Here is a 19,601-nt window from a genome sequence, read left to right on the forward strand (position 1 = left end):
TAACTAGTAACTGTCTCAGACCGATTGTAGTTTCTTGTTTAACGCCTTCTTTCTGCTTCGAAGTAGCCTACATATATAAAAAATGGTTTAAACTTATGATGGTAGATGAACTTTGAAAGTAATGCTATAGAAATGTTTTAGTAATGTTATTGCTTAATAATTTTGTCACTCATTGAAGCTTTCTACAATGATGCTTTGCTAAAATACAAAGCAAATAATGAGTGACACATCACATACTGTAAAACTAGCCCAAGCAAATCTCTCTTTTTTGTTTTCTATATGGGAACAACTGAGTTTGTGGTGGTGCTTTATTCAATGATCTCTCACTTCACTTGTTGTGGTTCATGGAAACTAACATTAATGATGCAAAGTTGGCAGCATTTAAATGCACAATTGCATAAACCACAGGCTTAAACAGGAATACCTGAAATAGGTTTTAACATAAATCAAAATATGAAAAGTTTAAAACTTGTATTACACCTGTAATCCTCCAGATGATTAGCAAAAACACTGAATAGTATAACATTGAAAGTTTGATTCAATTTGCCACTGCCAAGTTTATTGTGGTATGTGCATATTACTGGCTTATGTGAATTACATACACTAAGAACATACATACACGTACATCAAATTCACACATACATAGAATGTATGTGTGATTTTGATGGTTAACTAAGCCTACCGCTGCTCAGCTGAATGTGCAAAATATGTTTCACTTACAATCAAGTGTTGAACACTCACATCACTCTCGTGCACTCTCATTCAGTCTTACATTCTCTTGTCATGATATATTTTCTTGTCCTGTACTTTACCTTTTATCTGTGATTAGTAATGACACTTGAATATATAGTACACTCTTGTATACAATAACTAATGTTTCAGGAAAAGTGGTACATAGTCACTCAAAGGCATTTTAGTTTCAAGCAAAGAAAGTTTCAACATGACTACTAACCTCGTAAGTTTAGCTCCTTTTACCATTGTGCCGTTTTGCTTGCAAAGTATTTGTTTGGAAATATGTATTCCTCAGACGCAATACATGAGCATGTTTCTGTGCTGTTTAGATTTATTTTACACTATATAGGTACCATGTAGTATTGTATGTATTTATTTATATATATATACATCAACGCATGCTAATATTGGTTGCATTTATGCAAGCATCCTGTCACATACTTCACATTAATTTTCAATAAAAAAGGGCAACTTCTATTATTACATTAACTATATACTGGTAAAAAAAGATGTGTACTTTTCTAATATATATATTAGAAAAGTACACATATTATCTATATATGCAAGTACATATATGTGTATATATATATTAGAAAAGTACACATTTTTTTCAACCAGTATATAATTGATGTAATAATATGAGTTGCCCTCTTTTATTGAAGGTTAATGTGAAATATACATATACATATACGGTATATACATGTATACAAGTACATATATGTACATATATATGTTACATATACATGTATATATGCATATAAAGTATTTATTATGAAAAGTACACATTTCTTTTTTACAAGTATATAATTATTGTAATAATAGGAGTTGCCCTCTTTTATTGAAAATTAATGTGAAGTATATGACAGGATGCTTGCATAAATGCAACCAAGATTAGTGTTGTTTGCTTTGCATGGGCTTTTGCTGGCTTCAGAATGAAAGTAATAATAGACATTTACTATGTACGTGTGTGTATGTGCTTGACTTAGTTTGATGTGTGAGTATCAAACTAGAGTTGATGTTGATTAATGTTTGCAGGAGGACCCGACTCTTGAGCGGAATTTCAAGGGTCACAGGGATGTTGTAACAAGCCTTGACTTCAACCCAAACATGAAACAGCTGGGTAAGAGGATTGCTATGTTGACTTGTAATCACACCCGCATGTGGACATTGACACCTTTATCACAGGTTGATTGGTTTATCTTATTAGTAATGTGACAGGAATTATTCGCTCAACCTTTCTTCGGGTATCAACTATAGCAAAAATGTTCCAGCACCTAAAAATTCAAGCTTTTCTTTGTCTAATCTCCACATGTTTATTTGTGAGTCCATGGAACACTCTCAAAGTTACTGCACATGTTTATTCGTGAGTCCATGGAACACTCTCAAAGTTACTGCACATGTTTATTTGTGAGTCCATGGAACACTCTCAAAGTTACTCCACATGTTTATTCGTGAGTGCATGGAACACTCTCAAAGTTACTGCACATGTTTATTCGTGAGTGCATGGAACACTCTCAAAGTTACTGCACATGTTTATTCGTGAGTCCATGGAACACTCTCAAAGTTACTGCACATGTTTATTCGTGAGTCCATAGAACACTCTCAAAGTTACTGCACATGTTTATTCGTGAGTGCATGGAACACTCTCAAAGTTACTCCACATGTTTATTCGTGAGTCCATGGAACACTCTCAAAGTTACTCCACATGTTTATTCGTGAGTGCATGGAACACTCTCAAAGTTACTCCACATGTTTATTCGTGAGTCCATGGAACACTCTCAAAGTTACTGCACATGTTTATTCGTGAGTCCATGGAACACTCTCAAAGTTACTGCCTATTTTATTTCCCTCGTTTCATGTGGCGGCACGGTTTATATAAGGGCCAGCATACTAACTGCTGTTATACTCCGTCCTGACTTGCGCTTACCTAGTTGATGCTATTCTGGTTTTTAGCCTCTGGCTCTATGGATTCTTGCTTGATGATATGGAACTTCAAGCCACAAGCCAGAGCGTATCGTTTCGTAGGCCATAAGGTGAGGGGTTTGATGCACCCATCTTACAGTGTAGTTTTCATAGTTTTGTATGTGCAATGGCAACACTTATTATGTCTCACAATGTTTAACCTATAAAATAATAAATATTTATCTATTATTATATCAATATTATATATTATTATATCTATTATATTTATATTATTATAATAATATAACTATAATATGATATAATAGATATCATATTATATTTATATTATAGAATATAGATTTTATATTAATAGAATATATTTATATCATTATAATACTGTATATCTATTATTATTTATTATATAATATTATTATATCTATAGTTTATTATATCTATAGTTTAACCAAACAGGTTGTGTAAAATCATTTTCATAATACCTATTTATTTTATAAAAAGTAACTAGTAATGTGTATTGTAACGATAAAAAAGTTCGCTTTTTTGATTTCAGTGTCTTTTGAAAGTTTACTAAATTTTATGAAGATTATCCGATTCCATGATTTATTTGATGAAGTCAGATAAGCGAAAGGTTGTAGAATCAGTGATATTTCAATTGGTTTTATTTATTTATTTTTATTTATTTATTATTATATTTATGATATTTTCAATTGATTATTTCAAGTGATATATACTAATTGATATTACATTACAGTGATAGTACAGTCAAACCTCGACATTTGAAGTTATTCGTTTCAACATGTGCTTCGTTTATTAAAACTGTCATTTCTTGAAGCAAGTACTCCTATAATAGTTTTTGTTCTGCTGAATCCATTCTAGAGCCTAAAAAGCAACAATAAATACTTCATATACTTTTATATTTAATAAGAAGTAATGGCAGAGGTGATTGACAAAAATCGTAAAAAAACTGACTTTAACTTGCAATATATATATTTCAAAAAAACTCAATTTATTATATACATTATTTTAGTTTTATGTTTCAAATGTGATTTTAGTGGTTTTCAATTTTTACTTATAAAACTACATGTATAAGACAAGGTATGTTGAAAATTATTTTGTGAGATGAGACAAATATTAACTCTAATTTTAATTTGTATGTCAAAATATTCATATGTATAGAAGATGGTTAAAGTTTGAATAATTTACTTAGGCAGTACGCCCTCGGGTTACGATGACCCTGTTATATGATTTTTTTCGCTATGCAGTGTAGAACAGGCTGATTCTTTGCCCTCTCTATGTGAAATATTTTTCGCCACAAGAAATCAACAAAACTATCTCTTCAAACTCACATTTGACTGTCTGTCTGCTGATTACGTCGGAATCATAAATATGTCGATATGCTATCCACCAACATTCGTCTAACAGCGGATGAAAGAGATACGATGCTCTCACTCAGTTCGGCGTTAATTATTATTAGTTATTGAAAAAACAAAACTAAAAACAGATAAATAATAAAATTTTAGCGATAGCAAATTGAAGTTCAGTAAAATAGCTAAAAGTACATACTAAAATTTAGCTTGAAGTATGTGTTTAGTAAACTAAACATTTTATGTCTGCCTCGAAAGTAAGAGCTCCCTATGTATGTACTGCCCATATTACACTGTAATGTTACATTTTATCACAGATCATAACCAATAAATATACTGAAGTTACCGTATGTAACCATAGTTACTAAGGTTAACATATTATTTTGTTTCTAGTTTTCATATGCGCAGCACGTATATAAAATGTTGTTGAATTTCACCAGGGGGTATCTACATTAGATATTTACTTTTGGTTTCTATACCACTCTATATGATCTGTTAGCCTTGCAATGCCAATAGTGGAACGAATTAAAACCCTCTGACCAGGGTCCACTGTATTCAACTCCATATAGCTGAAATAGGTTAAAAGTTATGCCTAGCATTTTCTTATGACAGGACGCTGTGACTGATGTGACGTTTTCTCCCTCTGGGCATCTTGTTGCCTCCTCATCTAGAGATAAAACAGTCAGGCTTTGGATACCGAGTGTGTGAGTAAACATATACGCTCTACGCAATCTCTACTGATCTCTCTCATTTGTATTCAAGCGTACTTCTTAGGCCTTGAGAAATAACATTACTGTTTGTGATGTGAAGGTTTTGATGTATACAAATTTTGAGTAATGCCCTTTCCGCTGTTTAACCATTTGCTGCCAAATAGTTGGTCACACCTGCTGCAGTAGCACATAAAATTTGTCTCTTATGGCTTTAAAAAGCGGCATGTTGTTTTACTGATTGTTGTGTAAACTATCACTATAACCTATTTATAGTTTGTGTTGTAGCTTTTTAGCTGAAATCTTTGTTTTTGGTTATATTCAGGTAGGAAATAACAAAAGGATCGGTCCTGTGTAATGCTGCTTGGGTTGAATTAGCTGTACATGGGGTATTTAGGCATTTTATTCAGAGTTTGATTTCTGTGCAAATTGTTTTTCTATAAAAAATGAAGATAGTACATGTATGTTGAAATTTGATCACCAATCAAATATGGAATACCAATCGACTTCATGTTTTCTATATATTTTTTTGTCTAGCCCAATTGTCTGTTTATCTGTCTTATCACATGACATCAGTGTTAAAATAACGAATAATATCATCGCTGGTCTCATTTGCTTTGGGTCTCAGGAGATTGCTTTTCTAAAAAAATTGACTCGCTTGAAACTATTGCCAGTGTTTCCGTGCTCAAGAAAATTATTATTTCCAGCTAAGCTCTTCAAGTAAGAGGCCAGAGACACTATTCACCTTGTGTGTAACAAAACACACAAACTACTCGAATCAACAAAAAATTAATAGTTATATTTAATCAAATTTGTTCAAACTCCAAAAATCCAAGATAGTTCTCAGACTTCCAACTTTAAATGAGACTCAAAGATCAGCTGAGTCTGCAAAGGAACGAGTACGGAAATAAAAAGACAAGAGCTCAAACTAGACCTAGAGTTTCATAAACTGAAGCTGATAAAGCTTGAAATAGAAATTCTCTGCAACGATCCCGGTCGTCCAACATGAAGAATAGTTGCTGCAGGATTGCTAACAAAAGACCGTCGAAAGGTCGCAGCAAAGATCCGGAATGATCGTAAAAGAAATCTAGCGTTAACACACTTTAATTAGTCGGAATTAGAAGTGTAAGAAATAGGTTGGAGTTCTCTTAAACTTGTTAACTTCTAAACTACTTTGGTGGAAGTGGAATAACACCAACAATCTGATGACCAAACGTGTTTCACACTCATGAGTAGATTGTAAACAGTAGGAAATGTTTCTTTTAATAACAACTGAAATTGCAATAGAAACTCCTCATAAGCGGTTTCTTGACTGTTTCAACGCAACTGCTTTCTGATTGCAGCTGCCATGACAAAGCTTGATGTCGTACCAATACAACCATAACAATATTTGAATTGCTTCTGACTGTCACATTATTAACTGATGCAAGAAACTTGACGTGAAGACATCTGGAGATGTTTATTTTTTATGAAGATAGAACATTTTAACTCTTTTTTGACTATGACAAAACCTTTAGCCAAAACTTGACAGATTATAAAAGAATCAAAGCATTATTTTGTTTCTAGTCCTTGAAAACTGTTCAGAAGATCATCTAGCCATTAAGGTCTCATTTGATGTGAGAGAAAATTTATATCTCAAACTTCATGGCGCTCATTTGATAATTTCTGGCATCATTTCAAGAAGAACATTAGTGTTTTGAGCTTGTCATCGACCATATTTAGTAAACCTCTTGAAGAAGATTTTTTTAGTCGCTAGGAGTTGAATGCACCATCCATTTCAAACGAAGTTGAAGAGTTAGAGTTCCTTGAGGGTGCTTAATCAAGAATAAAGCTTCGTTGTGTGATCAATATAGCTTACTTTATTGAATTAGTTGTGCTTATATACAGTAAATTTGACAACAGCTGCCTGTAGCACTGGGCAGGCAAATCTGAATTCCAAGTAATGTCACTTGTAACACGAAAAGGGTTGCTTGAAGAATCAACGATTTTTGTTTCAGGAAGGGTGAGTCAACTGTGTTCAAAGCTCACACTGCAACAGTGCGGAGTGTTGATTTCTCCTGTGATGGCCAATACATGGTGACGTCTTCAGATGACAAGACTATCAAGGTGGCCTTACTTCTCATTCTAGCTGAGCAATAACAACTTTATGGTAGCAACAACTTTATTATGAATTGTAAAGTTAAATTTGTTAAAAGGTATCGAACATGCTTGCAATTCATAAAAAATTACCGTAAAACCTCTAATTTAATACCATGACGCTATAGCGCCCTTCCCCTATAGTGGTAGTCAAATAGAGGTGGCATTCGATTAGAAGTCTTACGGTATGTGCTTACAATCCATGTATGTGAACAGAGTTGTGCACTCACGACAAACAATATGGAAGCTATTTGGGTCGCGATGTCAGAAACCGTGGTTAAGTCGCAAATCACGAAGTTGAGTTATCCTACTTTGAAGCTGCACTAATTGAATTTGTAATATTGGTAACGATTTTTTCAACACACGCATCCAGACCAACCAAAGAGTGCTCTTTCCAAATCTGAAGTCAGTTTAGCCAATAGAAGTCTCCAACCATCGAAAAAAAAACCCTTAAAGCCGTTGCTATGCTAAACAGGAAATACTAAAAAATGGCGTCCGATAAAAGTAATTGACTCGTTTTTGCCGATTTTAAAGATAATTCTGACATTTTGGAGACTTATAATGAGTACTTTGGTATTCCAACTGATGCCAAAAGCAGTGAAAGTAAAGGGAATGATGATGATAATTTCTTAATAATTCTTATAAGATTATTATATTTAATTATAAGAATAATTATTCGATTTAATATGATTATTATAAGATTTAATTACAAGAATAACTATTCGAACATACAAGATTGGAGTATATAGTGTCCAATGGTGTGCAATATGTTACTGTTAATATTTTTTAAGGTTTTGTTTGTGATACTACAGCTTTGCTCAAAATCACGATACTGCCAAACCGTTTTTAATATCTGCAAAATTAAGCAAGAGTGATACATTTTCTGATAGATATACAGCTATTTCTATGACAGCCAGCTAAAATCTGTTTAGATTTTTAAATTCAGCATAATTTTTGTATATAAATACAGAAATCTAGATAAATATCACATCTTTTTGATATTGGTTGCTATGATGTTTTGAAATGTAAACAAAATTGTGCATTGATTTTCGTTTCTCAAACTTTACCATCAGTTTTCTCAGAACTATGTTTTTATACTGATGTTGAACGTGCATTCAGTTTATTGACCATAAAATCTGCTGTAATTAACCCTTTGACCAGGTATAAGCCCCCCAAAAACAACCGAAACTCATGTAATTTATTTTCGAAAATTCAATAAAATCGATATTTGATGAACATGCATAGCTCAAATCTTAAATTTATTTCTATGAACAAAAATTTGTGTACATATACATTCATTCACATATCTACTACTCAAAAAAAATTACAACCATGTGCAATTGTCCCTGTATGAGATGCTTGGAAGCATTTTTTTTTCGGTAGAGTCAAACGCTATAACGTAGCCGTGCGAGCCACCATAACGATCGTTTTCTCGGCATATTCCAAGTATATTAAAAGTCCAAAAAGTTTACATCACTTCTATCATTTGAATTATTTTATTCTGATCAGACAAAAAATCACTAACGATCGCAGGATAGAATAATCTTTTACTTTACCGTTTTGAAAGTCGAGCCGATGTTGACTGGTTTTTCCAACTTTTAATCTTTTCCAAGGAATCGCGATTTGTTTAGCTTTTAGCACAAAGCAATGCCTCTCAGATAATCGTGTTATATTGTAAATCATCGACTGATATCTTGTTGATGATATTTAAAACTTACTAGTGTTCATATCCTTTGTTTAACATTACTAGGCGACAGCTTTATAAACGTCTACCGAAATAGACATAAATGTCGTTTCCCCATGCAACCGGTAAACGACATTTTGGTCGTTTCCCCTGCCAAAGGGTTAAGCTAGAAACAAAAAATTTTTGCAAAATAACTGAGAATTTTCTTCTTCTGCTAGTGTAAATAACTCCAAATCTCACACCCCCACTTAACCGCTGTTTCTGAGATCGTGACCCATTTGCTCTTTACATGTCTTGCAACAGGAGTTGTATACTCATGGCAAACAATGCACTCACCTCCAAAAGTTATCTGTTGTTCTTGTTAACTCTTATGCACTCCTGCAGGAGTTGTTGCAACATTTCTTTGTGTGAAATAACTATTATTTTGCTACTAGAAAGTATACCTGAAATTTAAAAACACGTTCAACTGTAGTTTAACCCTTTCGATGCCATAGACGCATAAATGCGTTTTCTGTGGTCGAGTGGTGTAGACGCATAATTGCGACTTGCCCAGCAATTGCGTAGTAACTTCATTTTATCGTTCGTTGACAACATAATCCACGGTATTTAGGACTTTTATGATATTGACAACGTTGTCCGAAGATATCTCTATAAAATTAGCCTAAAATAACGAAGCAATTTTAAACTTTTGTTTGAGAACTACTAACCTAAAAACGAACAATTTTTGTGTGAGTTCATTGAGTACCGAGCGCCAGTCAGAAAACAGGTAATTACTTATGTTGATGACATTATAGCCAATTCAGATTTAGATTTTCGTGATTATACAGATAATTAAAGTAGCAGCAGTGACTCCGATAGTGGTGAAAGTAATAGTTTTGTAAGAGTAAGGAACATTGTGGATGATCGTCTTAGCTTCGTAGCGATCGCTTCACATAGCTTTATCATCACATAAAGTATAGATACGTTGAATTTTTTGCATAGCAGTGTTGGTTAAAATGTTGGCAAAATAAAATATGTTACAAAAAATGATCTAGATAGTTTGAAATTGAAAAAATATTGTATATATATCATGAAGCAATATCGGCAATTTTCGGTAAAATGGCTGGCATGAGGCCGATAGCTAAATTTGTACATGGATGGCACTGAAAGGGTTAAACAACTTGGTAACAAAATCTACTACTCAGCCTGATTCCCAGTTTCTACAATATGAGGTATTCCTGTTCTAAAAGTATTCAAGCAACCAGTTAATACATCTGCCAGATTTTTGTACTAAATGACTTCAACTTTTCATTATCAACCCTTTGTTATACGAAGAATAAATCCTTGTTGTTTTGACATAATTTTTAAGTTTAAATTTTCTCCTAGTTTGCTTTAGCAGTTGCTAGCAGGTAGCTGCAATAATGACTTGCTATGACATGATATGCTTAGCAGTTGCTAGCAGTTAGCTGCAATAATGACATGCTATGACATGATATGCTTAGCAGTTGCTAGCAGGTAGCTGCAATAATGACATGATATGCTTAGCAGTTGCTAGCAGGTAGCTGCAATAATGATATGCATGACATGATATGCATGACATGGTTGCATGGGCTACAACATTGTCTCTTCTGTTGTATGGCTGATGCCTGATATCATTGCTACATTTTTCTGTACATCGAGACAACTTATAAAGCTCTTAGCTCTGCCCACTTGTGTTATTTCTAGCTATGCATGTGTTGAATTGAGTCTGCTTTCCTATTTGTATTTTTAACTTCCCAGTTGAAGTGGTCAGAACACAGTAATAGATAATTTTACATGACTCGGATAGCCCTATCCTTCTGTTGTTACTCCTATACCATGGCAAATTATATTATAATCATTCATTAGGTAGTCCATAAACCATTTAGCAGTGACACATCTGCCACTCCACAAGAGCTGCAGCGCTGATCATCCAATCGCATGACTTGAATAAACACCTCCCTTGTGTAAGCCAGTGACATTGGTCAATTCTAATCCTCTCTATTGAACATGTGCTGGCAGGTTTGGTCAACGCACCGTCAGAAGTTTCAGTTCTCCCTCAATGAACATATGAACTGGGTGAGATGTGCAAGATTCTCTCCCGATTCAAGGCTCATCGTTTCTGGTTCTGACGACAAGACCGTCAAAGTTTGGGACAAAAGCAACAAGGAATGCGTTCACACCTTCTTCGAAGCCTCTGGGTAAGTTGTATCTTCACACCTCTATGAACCATCTCAATACTCTCTCTATAATACTATGGCTGTTTGCTGCTCAGAGTCCTTGATAATCCCTAAGCTTGCTAAGGTATCATTCCATACAATAGCTATGACAGAGCTTGTAGGTTGAGGCCATCTGTTATCAGAGATTGTGTAGTTACGCTGAAGAGTTAAGCTGCGTTCACACCATCTGATTGTCTGGACGATTTGGCTCACTGGCCGAGAATCACTTTGTGTGAAAAGAGCAAACGAACCCAAGATCGATTTTATCTTGAGAGAAATTTTATCAAGCCGTGCCCGATCGGTGGGCAATTCTACACTGGTTTTCAATTTGATTGGCCAATGAAATCACTTTTCACAGCGAATCACACATTTTCATCTAGAGTGAATGCCGTATTTTTTTTCACATTTGTGCACGTTTTTTGTCATGGCTCCAAACGCGAGTAATAATTCTGTTAATACCACCTCTGCAGGCGCTATTAACCGAATCTTTGCTCGTGTTCAATTATTGTAGCAATAGCATAATAATTGAAGCATCTGCTATAATAATTGAAGCAGATTCTGTTGGCTAACAATGGCCTTCTCTATAGTTATCCATTACTAGTGATGAACTAGGCAGTGCAAAATAATTGGTGAACTTGCTAAAAACGTCCACCAGGAGCTGCGTAGGAAACAGTCAACAAAATGCTAAGCTTTACTAACTAAAAATGTATCAGCTAAAGTTATCTGACCCTGCAAATAAAAACTGGCAAAATTGCCCACTCTCAGTCCAAAGTCATCCTGGTGTGAATGGGAAAATCGAGTCGATAACTCCCATAAAATCGTTCAGTGATCAGCCACAAAAACTCTGTTTGCAAATCAGCCGGTTTGAACGCAGCTTTAGCCTGTGTTTAAAGAATTCTTGCACTTCATTTATTACTATTGGCAGGCATGTGAACAAGGTAGCTTGGCATCCAAGTGGCACCTGCCTTGCTGCTGGCAGCACAGACAATACAGTCAAAGTCTGGGACATCAGAGTTAACAAACTACTTCAGCACTACACAGGTATTGCAGTGCATATGAGCACTACACAGGTATTGCAGTGCATATGACCACTACACAGGTATTGCAGTGCATATGACCACTACGCAGGTATTGCAGTGCATATGAACACTACGCATGTATTGCAGTGCATATGGGCACTACACAGGTATTGCAGTGCATATGGGTACTACACAGGTATTGCAGTGCATATGAGCACTACACAGGTATTGCAGTGCATATGGGCACTACACAGGTATTGCAGTGCATATGAGCACTACACAGGTATTGCAGTGCATATGGTCACTACACAGGTATTGCAGTGCATATGAGCACTACACAGGTATTGCAGTGCATATGGGCACTACACAGGTATTGCAGTATATATGAGCACTACACAGGTATTGCAGTGCATATGAGTACTACACAGGTATTGCAGTGCATATGAGCACTACACAGGTATTGCAGTGCATATGGGTACTACACGGGTGTTGCAGCGCATATGAGCACTACACAGGTATTGCAATGCATATGGTCACTACACAGGTATTGCAGTGCATATGAGCACTACACAGGTATTGCAGTGCATATGGGCACTACACAGGTATAGCAGTGCATATGAGCACTACACAGGTATTGCAGTGCATATGGGCACTACACAGGTATTGCAGTACATATGGGCACTACAGAGGTATTGCAGTGCATATGGGCACTACAGAGGTATTGCAGTGCATATGGACACTACAAAAGTAATGCAGTGCATATGGATTATGCACAACTTTATCGCCATGTGATACATTTTATAGGTCATTCAGCTGTTATGGTCATCTAGAATATTACAAACATTTGTTAAAAGGCGTGTGACAAAGAAGTTTTAACAACTTTATACCATAACAATTTCTTCATGCTTAGACTTGTAACAAAACCAATCATGGAGTTGCCTCCCCTGGTTTGCCTTCTGCGATGGACTGTTGCAATGCTGATGACTGCATTTTAACTGCTGAGTAGGCAATCCTTCATATCAGTTTATAGAACAGAAATTTGAAAAATAGCTGTTTTTATAGTTTAGGAGTAGCTAGAGATCAGCTGCTTTGCATATATGATATATAATATGATATATAATATGATATATAATATGATATATAATATGCTGCTTTTGGAATATTTAAATAAGTTTGATGAAAACGAAAATTCAATTAATTTTTAATTTTGCTGACATTTTAGCTTCCGCATTAGTGATATAATATTTCTTGTACTCATAGACACCACCATGCAATAGATGTAAATTGCTTAAAAATAGATGGCTAAAGAATTAGTTGTAATGATAACCCACACAATTGTATTAGTAATAATATGATGTGTTTTCATGAAGTATATTATCTTAAAGTTCTTAAAAAGCTTTGATCAGCAGGAAAGGCTGCAGTAATATTTCATTGCACAGAGCATTCAATTTTTTGTAGTGAGTCTAGTAGATACCTGTCTACATAACTGTAACTACCAGACTTTGTGTTTGTCCTTGACTCGTGTTACTGATCATACGCAAGCCTGCCAAACAAATGTAGATTTTTTACCATGTTTGTGAGATGCTTGCTCTACTGCTGGCTCACTTCCTCTAACAATTTGCAGTTCGGTTGGATTAACCAGTTATATTCTTTATCATGTTGTAGCGCACACAGCTTCCGTGAATGACATATCCTTCCATACATCTGGCAATTTCCTAATATCTGGGTCAGATGACAACACGATTAAAGTGTTTGATTTATTGGAAGGTCGTTTATTCTACACACTTCATGGTCACCAGGTTAGAATTATGTTTTATTGACCTTTATGAGTAAATGGTGATTGAGGATTATTTTCTAATTTACTGTTAACTCTTTCACTACCGCATTAAATTCTGCCTGAATGATTATTCTAACCGAATTAATTAAACGAATTTTTGAAAAATCGATATACCGCTAGTATTTATGCAATATCTCAAGAATCAATGCAGATATTGTTTTACTGTAAAATGCATCTTATTCAGAACAAAATTCTCTACAAGATAAGTATATATTGTTTAGTGAATCCCACTCTCCACTCTAGTGAATCCCAAAATTTTTGACGCTTCCTTTGTATTGAAAGAATGTGGTGAGTTCATTATTGCCATGACGATAGGATTTGGTTTTGTCATTTTGAAAAATGATCAGAAATGGAATTGCTTAGCAAAAAGATTTTTTTTCGATTGGTTGCATGTGATTAGCAACAAGGTTGTTTCGTTAGAAACAAAATTTGACTGGTCTAGCTAATGTGTAGGCTTCGTAATGAAAAGAAAAGTGAAACCCTATGGATAAGCCGATACATCGACTTACGCTCTGTACTTCTATTACCGCGAAAGCCGATACATTGGCTTGCGGTAGCGAAAGAGTTAATAAGTTGTGAAAACCTTCCAAAATAGGATGGAACCTCTACTTACGAAAGACCTACATACCAAAATTTTCAATTCACGAAATGTCTTTTGATAGAAATTTTGCTTCGACTTAAGGAAGGTATTTGTAAACAAGAAAGGCCAAAAGGCCCTTTGTGCTACATAGCCCATTATGTTTGCTCCAGGTCTGCTTGTTTTGCGCTAGGCTTGCTTGTCTTTTGACCCGTTTTCTTCCTGGATACAATTTAAAAAGCTCCCCACTCAGTTTCAATTGCTAGCATAAGTCACTAAACGACAAGTGTTTTGTTTTTGTTGTTGTATAATTTGGAGTTATCATGTATAAGACATGCAGGGTAGGACAACTTTTATTTTTAGCAGTCATGTTCTGTGTTTTTATTATGACCGTTTTTCAGTTTGTACTGATGTAAATAAATTTTTCTACTTACGTTTTTAAAACCATTCATTCCCTGCAAAACAGAACCAAAATGACAATACAACACCCACCTCTTCTGATTACCATCTTCCAAATTATGTCGTCTTCCAACTTCCATGGTCGTCTCTTAGCGTCGTCTAGACGGCCAGAGGCTGTTATTTTCTTTTTTTTCATTATTTTTCTGTTTATCATGTGTACTTTTCCTACTTACTATGTAGTAATATAATTCTAAAATGTGTTTGTCATGTTTTACCATTACACATATTTATAATTTATACAATTGCTATATCTGAGTTTTGTGGAGGCATGGAGCAGATTAGGGCATTTCTATGGTACAATCGGCTTCTGCCTCTGAAATTTTTTGCTTAAGAAGTGGCATTCAAAACAAAATACTTTCGTCAAGAGAGGTTCCACTGTATCTACTTAGATTGTTAGTAGGCCTAATGTGTTTATTGATTCAGGTGTCCTATAGTGCCCATAAATATTGACTCGTTGGTCTGGTGTGGCCAGGAGACAATCTTCTTTTCACCTGTTGATGAGATTTAATCTAATTAAGTGAGGTGCTTGAATATGGCTATTCTATAAAAAACCGGTCTTGTAGGATGGTGATTGGATTACTCATGAACTTTGTGGCGAGTGCTTGCGCAGATATTGGTCAGTTGCTCATTTGACTACTGTTCATGATGCATGAATCTGTTTGTAGGGTTCGGTGACTGCTGTGAATTTTTCTAGAAATGGAGAATATTTTTGCACTGGTGGAGCAGATGAAAAGGTGAGTAATACTAACACACAGATTTTGAAATTTATATCAAACAATATACTTGAATATGCTTGATATAAACGTACTTGAATATGCTTGAAAGTGTTTTCACACAACAATGTGGTGAGACTTTTCCTATCGACAGACACGTACCATGTCCTTGACAACCGCTTTACTACCAAAAATCGTTAATCATCAGAAGCCCAAAACGAGTTCTTGATGAGAGGTCACCTAATTGCGTTGTGATTGGATGAGCCAACATGTTAGTAGTGTAGCTACAGATGTATCTCTTTGAGTATTATGATGTCATGATTTATGTGGTTGCTCAAATCTATTCACTTGAATGGATGCTGCAAAAATGCACTCTTCAGCTGAGTGTTTTGTGCAATACTAATCATAAAACTGTATGTAAGCTAAATGGAAAAATGCATAAGACAAAAGACAGTTACATCACTGATGTTTTCACATCGGCTGAAATGTGAAAACATCAGTGTTTTCATCACCTCTGACACATTCAATGTTTTTTGTTATATAATATGACATTGCTATAGCTGCACCAATATATGTGCAACTTAACCAACTTAGAAAATACTATTGTTTGCTGCATAAAGTAGCCAAACAACATCATACATTGGCTATGAAGAAAAACGAGCGTGTAGTCTATACTTTATATTTATTCATGTTGCATGTTTCAGTGTTTGGTTTGGAAAACTAACTTCGACAAAACAGACTACACATCTGTTTTGAAAGCGCATAAGATGTCAATGGAAGATAGGTGTCCACGCGTCGCTACTTGCCCAGAACCAAGGTCGAGCCCAATTAAGGTGAACTCTATTTCGTTTTGCAGTTTAATGGTACAACAATTCGATGAGTTCCCTTCCCTCTTGTTTAGTTTTTACTATAATTAGCCGCATGCGATATCAGCTTATACTAACTTATCTAGATATAGAATATTGAATAGCTCATATCACTGAGTCTTAATTTACACATTACGAGACGGTGTCAAGAGTGCCGAAGAATAGGAGTTAGTATTTGTCGCTTGTTACAATTGTTAGTAAGAGGAGCTGATTACTGAAGAGGTAAGATGGGCAAGCTTGGGTGAGAATGAATGCTTTGTGATGCGCTTCCCATGAATGACTATATGGAAAGATAGAGTAAAGGAACTATAGGCTGCCACTGCAGGTAGTTTTACATACATGTATATTCTGCTGCTGTTGCTATAAATAGTAAAATGTATTTTAGGTTGCTAAAGAATGTAGCGTGTATATTTGCTTCACGGTAAAACATTAAGAGCTTATAGACTGAAAGAAAGCTCAATAAACTTAAACGTGTTGACCTCAAAGGTTCATCAACGATACCTTTGACTTGCAGGTGAATGCACACTCACAGGTTAAAAGTATGCGTGATGAAAGACCTGGTGTGGTCGAGGTTGGACCCTCGCTGTTCTCCAGACCACAAGTAAGTCCTTCTAGACATCCTTCTTGATGAAAAACCATCTTTAGCTCATTTGTTTGTCATCATTCGACACTCATGTTAGTGCCTAATTAAGGTCTCTTGTTTTTTATATCTAATTATCACCTATTTCGCAGGCTCAGAGAAGTGACAGTCAGCATACACGTGCAACTACTGTTACCGATAGTAGATCCAAACTAACAAATGGGGTGGCCCACCAGCCTTCTCTTGATGATTTAGAGCTAACCTCTGGAGATCGGGCTAGGCGTGGAGACACTGGCACACCGTCATCTTCTCCTCCGACACGACAGCCCTTGGAGCAGCAGCAAATACCTTATGAGTTGTCATCTACGTTGGAGCACATAGTCGGTCAGCTGGACATCATTACTCAGGTACTTCATTCTTTATCGCCTCATAGGAATATCAGGTAGTGGAGACAACTTCTGACTAGTTTTTGCTTGAGTGTTTAGGTTAAACACTATAACACTAAACTTGAGTGTTTGCTATATAATGTGGTTTTATTGTTGTTGCAATTGACATCAATCTTGTATCACATTGTACTAACACGTGGAATGATAAAGTCGACTTGTAATTAATGTGGTGACTAGCTGTGTTGCCCGGTTAACAAAAAAGTCTTTGGTAAAAAAATTGATTTGTATTTAATATATAACAACATTTGCCAGTTTAACTTTCAAACTACATATCATGAGAAAAGTGTTTTGTGTAAGTGAAATAAATTAAGAGAGAAAATAAAAACAACTGTAAAGGTTTTCAAACTTTGTCAAACATCTTTTAAACTTCATATCATGAGGAAAATGTTTCATGCAGGTCAAATAATTTGAAAAAAATAAAACGACTATAAAAAGGTTTAAATGCAAATGTGAAATAACTAGCAAGTGATAGCTGATGTTATGATACGGCTACAATAAAAGATGATTCGGTAATGATACAAATAATACGAACTGAGAGAAAATAAAAATCCTGAATATGTAGAATTAATAATAACAATTCTTGCGTAGAAGTGTGTGTTTAAAAAAGGTTACTGTTCCACCAGAAGCTATCTATCAAAACTTTGAATGCAACGATACTGGTACCTTTCGACATTGATACAAATGTAAAAATGAGATATCGTACTGTCTTTGTCTGATTGAACGGTGAAAGAATGTAGAGGCTCTTGCCACGGAGACGATATAATTGTCCACGTGAGAATAATTGGCCTTGACCCCAGAATTAGTAGTTTAACTTTACGAAAAATATTTCTTCACAAGGGCAATGTAACGCGTGGCCACATCGGTAAAATAATCAGTGTGCGCTATAGCTATAGAAGGAGTGACCGACAGATCCACATGCACACATACTTTGAGAAATATATATAGGAAGATAATGGTTTCAATCTCAAATGGAAAAACAGTAGACGCTCCTATGATGTAAATAATCCGTTCCAAAATGGGATGGGGCTTACGTTATAAGGATTTTATGTTATACGAACAGTAAAATACGTACATGTAAATTGTGTAATCTGTTCCAAGATGGTCCCATACTCACTCCTTTGGCTCTTCAAATGGGAAAAAACTAAACAACTTTTCAATATAATTACTGTACAGTAACTGTGGTATTATTGGTTTGTATCGACATTTCTCTCTCTTCTCAGTCTAGTGATCATTATTACGGTAATTTTACATTACATTAAGGGGAGGGCACACCTTCAATGTCAATTCAAATTAATTTTTTTCACATCTTTCCTAGACAGTATGGTCTATGGTGGAAAGAGAAAATTTGTATATCTAAATTAACATTAAATAAATACATATATTTACTATCACAAGAGCGGTGTTTGTTGATCTGTTTTTCCGAAGCCAAGGATAGAAGTTAGGATAAAAAAATTGATTTCAATGAGACTCCAATTTATTACATTGAGATTGGTGGACCGACACTTCAACATCTGCACCGATCGACCATTTCTCAATAATTGTGCTGCTACTTATATTTTCTGCTTTCTGGCACACCTGATGATCTCTCACGGCCTCTTGCCAGGGTACTGTGTATACACATGTATATAAAGGAGATATTCCTATACATAATTTTATCTCCCATGCGCAGCAAAAGAAAAAACAATACTTTTAAGGCTATCTATGGTACTCTCATTATTTCAATCAAATTTCAGAACTTGCACTGACTTGTTATATGGAATTTCTTACGTAATGCGAAGCAAAAACTTCATGTAAATTCTTCAAGTGGAATTTACGCTTTAGGTTGTTTACATTATAGAACTGTCTATTTTACACACATTTCTGTTAAATTTTCTGAACAGTGCGAGTTTCAATGTTTGCAGACAGTATCAATTTTGGAGCAAAGGCTAACTATGTCTGAGGATAAAATCAGAGAGTGCCTGGACAACCAGCAACAAATCAGATTACAGATTAAACCTACCTGAGTTTCTGTGTGAAAGCAGCCAGGTTTAGATGTTTAGATACATGGGTCCTTGGTGTGTTGTAAATGTATGCAATAGGAGTGCACATTTTGTGTGTTATTTATCGGATTGTTTTTAGAGAAGTTTCCCTCATGGTATTTGTATAATTTATTTGTGATACCCACATCTATTAGAAAATGTGCCTTTGTGTTTTCTTCCTGCGTTGTATTTATCTTATATGAATTTTATTTTTGTACATAAACTAGCGACGTTTGGAATCACTCTCTATAAAATTATCTTACATCGTGGTCTCATTGTTCTGTTAAAAGGTCATGAACATCTATCTGTGCTTTGATGTGGTTCAGA

At 35.2% G+C, this 19,601-nt stretch overlaps 1 protein-coding gene across 1 annotated transcript; it reads left to right on the forward strand.

Annotated features, from left to right (window-relative positions):
• The first annotated feature begins 864 nt into the window (after nucleotides 1-864).
• LOC137395026 (POC1 centriolar protein homolog A-like) lies at nucleotides 865-19,489 on the forward strand. The gene is made up of 13 exons (XM_068081812.1): nucleotides 865-955; nucleotides 1,768-1,852; nucleotides 2,686-2,765; nucleotides 4,629-4,720; nucleotides 6,721-6,829; nucleotides 10,563-10,741; nucleotides 11,685-11,800; nucleotides 13,444-13,577; nucleotides 15,317-15,385; nucleotides 16,069-16,197; nucleotides 16,745-16,831; nucleotides 16,963-17,217; nucleotides 19,158-19,489. Exons 1-13 carry the CDS (start codon nucleotides 941-943, stop codon nucleotides 19,257-19,259), a joined length of 1,452 nt encoding a protein of 483 aa, XP_067937913.1. The 5' UTR covers nucleotides 865-940; the 3' UTR covers nucleotides 19,260-19,489.
• Nucleotides 19,490-19,601: the final 112 nt, after the last annotated feature.

Source organism: Watersipora subatra, chromosome 4 (genome assembly GCF_963576615.1).
Source record: "Watersipora subatra chromosome 4, tzWatSuba1.1, whole genome shotgun sequence".
NCBI lineage: Eukaryota > Metazoa > Bryozoa > Gymnolaemata > Cheilostomatida > Watersiporidae > Watersipora > Watersipora subatra.

Excerpts from the sequence above, each read along its gene's own strand:
- LOC137395026 (XM_068081812.1), top strand. Across the intron at positions 2,766-4,628 it reads ATCGTTTCGTAGGCCATAAG|GACGCTGTGACTGATGTGAC; the intron begins GTGAGGGGTTTG and ends TTCTTATGACAG. Across the intron at positions 16,832-16,962 it reads CGCTGTTCTCCAGACCACAA|GCTCAGAGAAGTGACAGTCA; the intron begins GTAAGTCCTTCT and ends CCTATTTCGCAG.